At 37.9% G+C, this 8,663-nt stretch overlaps 1 protein-coding gene across 7 annotated transcripts in view; it reads right to left on the bottom strand.

Moving 5' to 3' along the window:
* DTNB (dystrobrevin, beta) overlaps positions 1-8,663 on the bottom strand; it is a 161,993-nt gene that overhangs the window by 133,718 nt on the left and 19,612 nt on the right. For all 7 annotated transcript variants that reach the window (XM_014546666.1, XM_014546665.1, XM_014546664.1 and 4 more), the window contains 2 exons: positions 5,754-5,839; positions 762-916 (listed from right to left, as the gene is read on the bottom strand). In XM_014546666.1, the coding sequence (XP_014402152.1) occupies positions 762-916; positions 5,754-5,839 (241 nt within the window). The remainder of the gene's footprint in view (positions 1-761; positions 917-5,753; positions 5,840-8,663) is intronic.

Here is an 8,663-nt window from a genome sequence, read left to right as displayed (position 1 = left end):
CCCGTCCCACCTCCCCACCACACTGTATTTCTTAAAAACCAGGGTATTCTCTTAACTCAAATATCAAAATCGGGAAACTAACATTCACTGACAGAATACTATTATCTAGTCTACAGACTTCCTTCCGATTTTTCCAACTGTCCCACTAACGTCCTTTATGAGAAAGAAAACCCTGGCCAATGGGCTGCGCTCAGCTTTCATGTCTCTTTGGACCCTGTGGTCTGGAACGGTTCCTGTCTTTTTTCATCTTGCATGACCCTGACATTTGTGAAGCCTGCAGGCCAGTATGTTCCAGAAACCCCTGCCCCAGGGAAGATGAGACCGTGTGTGCTTCCTGGCAGGAGGACCACGCTGATAAGGGGGCTTCTCGGTGAACCTTACCCGGAGGCCGATTCCCACCCTGGACGTGAAGCTCTGCTTCCTCCCCGACCCAGAACCTATATCAGTGATGGCGAACCTATGACACCTCTGACACGCGAATTCACTTTTTTGGTTGATTTTTCTTTGTTAAATGGCATTTAAATATATAAAATAAATATCAAAATATAAGTCTTTGTTTTGCTATGGTTGCAAATATCAAAAAATTTCTATATGTGACACGACACCAGAGTTAAGTTAGGGTTTTTCAAAATGCTGACACGCCGAGCTCAGAAGGTTCGCCATCACTGACGTATATCCTTCACTGAGGCAGCCTGTGGAAACCTGAGGAAACGTGGTGGGTGAGTGCTCCTGGGTCCTCGGCTCTGTGACACTGCCCTTACCTGCTGTGGGAAACAGGTGCGGACTGAGTGCTCGGTGTAACCGAAAGATGGCCCTTCAAAGACGGCTGTTGGGAGCTTCAGCACTTCCTTCAGAAACTGGTCAAACTTGCTAAATACCATTAAGCCGTTGGAATCTGACATCTGGGAGAAAACATCTATGAGAACAAAACCAAATAAAGTCAAACTATAAAGAAATATCAACTTTTTATAAATGGTTCTATGTCACTTGTATCATTAGAAAGATCATGAAGTATCACTGGAAAGTATCATGAAGTTTAGCACGATTTTTAGTCAACATGGATTCTCATTTTTTATTAACACGGCGTGGGTACTTTGTTGATGAGGCCCACCTACCTAATATTTGTCCTAAACATCAAACCCAATAACCACTCATGCATGTCTACCTACCTACTCTTTTTCAGTGTACAGAACTAGATGATATATAATTTATATTTTTTTATTAAATTCATAGCAGCTTATCTTTATCCCTTAACATTTATATATGTATTTATAGAAGACATATGCATGTTTGAGTGTATCACTATATTAGCATATTGGTGATGAGGTATGAAAGAAATTGTATTATATTTGTATGTTCATGTACTAATGATTCAATGTATTCCCATAACAGAATAAATTGGAAGGAAGCATACAGCATGTTAAAAATGTTCCATCTAGTGAGTTCCAAAGTAGAATAAAAAGAACTCATATAGCCTGACTAGCATGGTCACAGTTCGATTCCTGGTCAGGGCACATGCCTGGGGTTTCCGGCTCGATCCCCATTGCGGGCATGCAAGAGGCAGCCAATCAATGATTCTCTCCTGTCATTGATGCTTCTATCTCTCCCTCTCCCTTCCTCTCTGAAATCAATAGAAAATGTTTTTTTAAAAATGTTTCAAATTAAAGGCACAAATATTGGTTAAGTCATTTCAAAGGCTATCTTGACACTAAAACAAGAAAACAAGAGAATCAAAGAAAAAAGGGGAGTGGGCAAAATTACAGGAAAAAATATAAAAGAAAAGGTAAAAGCAGAAAGATCAAAATAAAAGGAAGAAAAGTAGAAACACTAAGGCATGTTCCATAAACTAGAAAACCTATTTAAAAGGAACATTAACAGAGGTAACAGCAGAAAGCACCTTCAGTGGCAGGAAGATGGAGAAACTAAGAACAACAAAGACAATGTTGCCCGGTAAGCAGGTAGAAGAAAGTGAACAATCAATCAAATATTATTTGATGTTACAATGCAGTGTTACATCTCACGTGTGTCTACACTATTATTCAGCCACTTCAACTAGATGGAACATAGCTGAGAACTAGAAAGCCAGGGGGAAAAGGATTCTCCAAACAGCCAAAACTGCCAATCACACTACAAAAGCTCAAGTGCTTCTCATGATATACGAGTAATCAGCATGCCCTTACTTTAAGCAGAATGCTAGGAGCTTGGTTACATTTCTGTTGTCAGTAGTATATCAAAAATAAATCAGAAGCAAAGAGAGATTTGTAGAGACTGGTACAGTGACAACACCATCACAGCTACCAGTGATAAGGACAACCAACATCACCATCGCCACCAACAAGCACAACAAACACTCAAGAAATGAAAAAAACACAATAGTCTGAAAACATGAGATGGGACAAATAACCCCAACCTCACAATTAGCCCTAAATGCACCAGAGAATGACATCCCTCAGAGATGAAAAGTGTTTAAATTATGACCAGAGAGCTCTGTTTAATACGAGAGGGCCAGACCACATTTAAAGTGATTTCTGCCCTGGATGATTAAAATTTTAAAAAGTGGAGGCAAGCTTCAATACCTGAATATTTTATTTATGTTAATCATCTCATTCTCTAGCTAAGATATTATGGTACAATAAGAATAATGAAACAGTGACAGATGGTAAAGCAACTATAATTTTGAACATGAAGGAGATAATAAAGCCATATTTTAAATCTGTCTGAATAATATAAACTTGGTAATGAGTGACCTAGAATGGCTTGTAACTCATCAACCATATACAGTGTGCAAAGGCCTGGCATTCTGAGCACCCCTGACATGTCACGTGTGCCTGGGCGTGCATACTTTAGTGCCGCTTGAATGCAGGTCAGTGTGCACCTCCAAGAAGTGCAAAAGCCACATTTAAAAAAAAAACCACTAAAAAAAGACCAAAAGAAAAACCACCAAAAACCTGCTATCGCTTAGGTACCTTCCAAATTTCACATCTACTAAAATTTCTACCTTTTCACTAACAGTTCCAACAGAGAATTCAGTAATTTTAGTACTCAATCAACAATTTGTACTTAGCAAAATCTTAGCACTTACTACGTTCCAGGTATCAGCTCTATTTAGAAACGTAATAATTCCAGAGACATCTAAAATGTGCATTTTTATATATAATCAATTTTCTATTATGAATCAGTTTATTCAGTACTAATTAAATGGCGATTTATATTCATTTTTTAGCCATTTTTAAAAAATTTTATTTTTTCAATTACAGTTGACATTCAATATTATTTTATATTAGTTTCAGGTGTATAGCATAGTGATTAGACATTTATATAATTTGCAAAGTGACCCCCCAATAAGTCTAGTACCTACCTGGCACCATACATCGGTATTGCAATATTATTGACACTACAGTAATACTCCCTATGCTGTGCATTATATCCCCATGACTATTTTGTAACTACCAATTGCACTTCTTACTCCCTTCACCTTTTTCACCCATACCCACACCCCCATGTCGATGTATATTCTTTACCTGGAATCATCATCATTAAAAAACAAAATCCCAACTTTCTTTTTCTTTCTGTTTGAATGAAATATAATTTCATCTATATTATATTATCTTCCTCAGAAAAACACCATGCTAGAATTAAGAAATTATTAAGAGCCCGGCCAGCATGGCTTAGTGGTTGAGCATTGACCTATGAACTAGGAGGTCACGGTTTGATTCCCAGTCAGGGCACATGCCCAGGTTGCAGGCTCCATCCCCAGTAGGTGGCATGTAGGAGGCGGCCAATCAATGATTCTCTCTCTCCCTCTCCCTTCCTCTCTGAAATCAATACAAATATATTTTTAAAAAAGAAATTTCAGTCCAAAAAAGTAATATTACCACGTTAAAAAAAACTGAGAAGAGGACTTAAATATAACTATACTTTTCACTACCAAAAATTTGTTTTACATGGCAACTGTTTCTGAAATGAAGACAAACCGGGTAACAGTTTGACCAAAAACATCTAAGATCTTTCTTTAGAATATCAAAATCTATATCTAGTGAGCCATCTAGTTTTCCAACTTTCAATGTCATGATAACAAGTAATAAAAAGCACATGTTGGTGGGGGTGGGGGGGTAGAGGGATTGAGCAAAAAAGAAAAAAAAAGAGGGAATTCATGAACATGGACAATAATGTGCTGATTGTGGGAGGAGGTGGAAGAGGGCATAAAGGGGATAAATGGTGATGGAAAAAATAAAATTAAAATAAAATTAATTAATTAAATAAGATAAGAATAGAATAGAATAGAATAGAATAGAATAGAATATTACCCCTTGCCAGGGAAGTATAGATTTCACTTTTGTGAAAGATAATCTAAGCTCTGAGTTCTAATGCATGTAATGAAGTAATCTTGCCCAAAAGCTTGTACTTGAATCTGAAGTTTCTGTATCTTTCAATTAAAATTTAAAAATGTAGGGCACAGAGGAACATCACGGGGACCCAATCATCAAAATCCAGTCTATGAGAAATGCTACAAGACAAATGACCCATTTTCTTCAACAAATCGATTCACAGGGTATCTCAACATTTCATTAAACCCACAGCTTCTATCTTAACTCCCTGAAATCTGACAGTTCCTTCCTCTATGGGTACCTGTATGATGGCGCTTTGATCACTGTGCAGGACCAGCATAGTGGAGTATAACAAAGTAACTTAAAGCAGGGCTCTGAAGCTAGACAGCCTACATTGAAATCCCAGCTTCGCCCCTCAGTTAACTCTTCTATAAAATGGAGAAAATGCCACCTGCTACTCCAAGAAATTTTAAGGGTTCAGTGAGAAAATATATGTAAAGCATCTGGCACAATGCTTGGCATATCTTAGGCAGTGAGTAACTATCTAGAGTGAATGAATGAAAATCATAAGCAGAAAAAGTAATTAATTGTGCATTTCACCTCCTCTGATTTCACCTAACCACCTTTTTATAGTATCTAGTGAACATTAAAATGCCAAAATGGCCAATAGTAAGGGGAAAAAAATAGGGAAGATAATTGAAAACTCATGCTGCCAATTTCTAAATACTAAGCTTGACTCCAAGGTGCTCAGGAACAGTTTAATAGCAGCAAATACAACCTGATGAAGAAGGGAATTATTAAGAAAGGGCTGCCTGGCCAGTGTGGCTCAGTGGTTGAGCATCGACCAATGAACCAGGAGATCACGGTTCGATTCCCAGTCAGGGCACATGCCCAGGTTTGCGAGTTCCATCCCCAGTAGCGGGTGTGCAGGAGGCAGCTGATCAATGATTCTCTCTCATCATTGATGTTTCTATTTCTCTCTCCCTCTCCCTTCCTCTCTGAAATCAATAAAAATATATTTTTTTTAAAAAGAAAAGGGCTGACCTTTTACAAACCTGGTAAAAATAATCAAATTTCTTTTCTAACTAAAAGCAATCAACATAATCATCTTCAAACACAATAATTTTTAATAATATGGAAAACATTTTTTGAAGAATTTTTAAAATGTCAACATTACTGCTCTGAATCTCAATTCTCTTGCTTTAACCTAAAAAACAAATAGTATACAAATTAATTCAACCAACTTTTCCATCTGAACATTAGGTGGCATAATTTACATACTCTGAGTCAGGTGAGTAATATAGTAGCAAAAAAATAAAAATGTTCAATATAGCATCATCCAAAATTCTGAAAAATATTCATTTAAAACTGCTTAAAAGTTATAATTTGAAAATAAAATATTTCAAATAATATGAAAATACTTACATCTCAATTTGTCCAGCATTTTTCCACCACACATAGTTGCTAACATAGCTTTAACTGAAAATACTGTCATTTTGCCTCGGCCCTCACTGAAAAAGAAATCATATTAGAAATAATTGCTATCTGGAACCACAATAGCAATCAAATGTATCACTAACCATCGAGCAACCAGTAAATCGATCCTTACCCTTTTCTGCCCATTACCTTGGATAGTTAGAAACCTTGGATTTTTTTCCTTTGTAGAATTAAGGCTCCATCTATGCTAAGTGAATAATGCTAAAAATAAACCCAAATGATTTAGACATGAGCTTTATAAACATTCTATAAGGCAATTTCTACTGGCTGTGTAGGCAGAGGCAACTGGATGAACCAGAAGTAAATTTCTCATCAACTTAGCCCATTAAATCCACAACTGCGATGTTTTTAAGTATTCAAAACTAGGGCACCACTTGTTTTAAACACTAAGTCAGAAATGTGTCCGTCCATCAGGGCATTATAACAACAGTTTACTGTTGTGTAAACCAACAGGGTGCACACTGCTATAAAGATCTTATAATACATTCATCTTTGTTTGTTTTTACTATGACGACCTTTATATTCTCATGTGTTATTCTAAGAAGCTCAACCCTACCTGTCTCAGGTCTTCCCATATCACAACCGTGAGAAAAGTGAAGGAGAAGGGTCAGGAATAATTCTTTTTAGGAACTGGAAAGATGAAATGGACAAGAACATAGAGGAACTACCCAAAGTAACGCTGCACAGAACCTGTAGAGCCAAACAGTATCAGCAAGGCCCCTGGCCCAACACGTGCCTGGCTCCATCCAATCAACTACGCCCTGGCTCACTGCAGGTGAAAACTCCACCAGCCAGTTTGTAAAGTCATCACACGTAAGTAAACAAGGGGCTATTGTGCTAGTTTCACACAGCTGTGCTCACAAAGTGTCACAGCAACTCAGTAAAATAAATGCCTTTGTAATGATGAGAGGGACGTTATCTTAGTTTTATAAAGCAAGCGTCATCCTATTTATATTTACTAATGGCCCTATTACATTTACTATTTATATTAACTATATTTATGTTATCCTATTTATATTTACTACGTGTCTCCCATTTTCTAAACCTTCTTTGTATACAGTAAGACCATACCTGAAAAAAAGCAAATTATCTATAAGCTAGAAGGTTCTCAGCAAAAGCATTGCCATGAAATACCAATGTTTGTCTGGTTTTTAACTATTACATCTCATTAAGTACCTTCTTTGTATACAGTAAGACCATACCTGAAAAAAAAGGCAAATTATCTATAAGCTAGAAGGTTCTCAGCGAAAGCATCGCCATGAAATAACAATGTTTGTCTACCAATAGTAAAAAACTATGACATCTCATTAAGCTTATTCATAACATAAAAGAGAAATCCCTACAACTAGTTAAAATTAGGATGGGGTATTTTAAATATACAGTTCTTTACAAATACAGATGCTGTCTTCCTGTCTTACATATGGCACCTGGAAATGATAAGGAATATTCCTGTGTCAAATATCCCTGCATTATATGAGCAACACCAGTGGCTATAAAGAGCATCAATTATGTTAAAATGCATGGATTCCTAAAATGATAGAGGGCTTTTACAGTGGACATTTCCTTTTGGTCACAAACCCTCCAAATGTTGAGTCTACATTTAAGCAGACCCTACCTTATGTGACAAGTACTCTTCCCACTAACAAAATATTGAAAAAGGAAAAAACTCAGATATCTGTTTTCCCATCTTTCTTCGAAACGCAGACATGGGCACATGACACAAGCTCCACCAATAAGATGCACCACTCTGGACTCCAAATAGAAAACTATGATCTTTTAGAAGTTGGCATTCCAAACAGTCCACCTGGAGGGGTGGCAGCTGCTGGAGCGGCCCCATCCGGGGTGAGGCAGCAGAGACGGGGACTCGTGCGGCAGCACCCGCAGCCCAGCATCAGTGGTGTTTGGAGCTCAAGCAACAATATCTGTGCCCCGATTGGTGGCAGGAGTGCTTGTGAGACCATTTTTGCGTGACTTTGAGCTTTGTTCTTGGAGGCATGATCTTCAAGCCTACACTTTCCCAACACGCTCAGAGAGTCTTGAATCAGACCCACATCCTTTTAATGAATTAGCCAGAGAGGGTTTCTACTGCTTATGACTAAGCACTCAGAGGGATGCAGTTTCTTTCCTGACAGGAAGTGGTCCAGAGAGATGAAGCAACAAGAGAAAACATCCCTGAAGGGAGAGGAGGCATGCCTGGAGGTCCGTCGGCAGAGTGAGAACGAAGGAGTGCTCACAAACAGAGTCAAGCCTTGCTACACAGACAATGACATTTTTTAAGGTAAACGTGCTCAAAACATTTTTTGCAGACACAGATTTCACGATGCAGGACTATCCAGGAAATTCCACAGGGGAAAGTAAAAATTAACCTTAGAAGAGATTTCCATAAAAGTCAGGATCCTGATTACATCGGGGAGAAGAAAGAGGAGCTTCTGGGGTGATGACAGCGTTCTAGTTCTTGGCCACTGTGGTACTTATATTTGCTTTATAACAATTCATTTTAAACTACACTTCGTTTTCTGTATTTTTCTGTAGTTGTTTTCTATTTCTCAATAACAGCTGTTTTTTAAAAAAAATGAATCCTGGGAAAATAAAGGTTACCATTACTGGACAAAGGTAATGGTTTAAGGGAAAAATAATGAAGGGGAAACGTATAGGTTAAAAGACACTCAAGAGGCCGTGGCCGGGTAATTCAGTTGGTTAGAGTGTTGTCCCGATACATCAAGGTGTGGGTTCAATTCCGCGTCAGGACACGTACAAGAATCAACCAATGAATGCATAAATAAGTGGAACAACAAATCAATGTCTGTCTGTCTCTCTCTCTCTCTCTCTTCTCTCTCT

Source organism: Myotis brandtii, unplaced genomic scaffold, assembly GCF_000412655.1.
Source record: "Myotis brandtii unplaced genomic scaffold, ASM41265v1 scaffold454, whole genome shotgun sequence".
Taxonomy (NCBI): Eukaryota; Metazoa; Chordata; class Mammalia; order Chiroptera; family Vespertilionidae; genus Myotis; species Myotis brandtii.
This window is presented reverse-complemented; position numbering and strand designations above follow the sequence as displayed.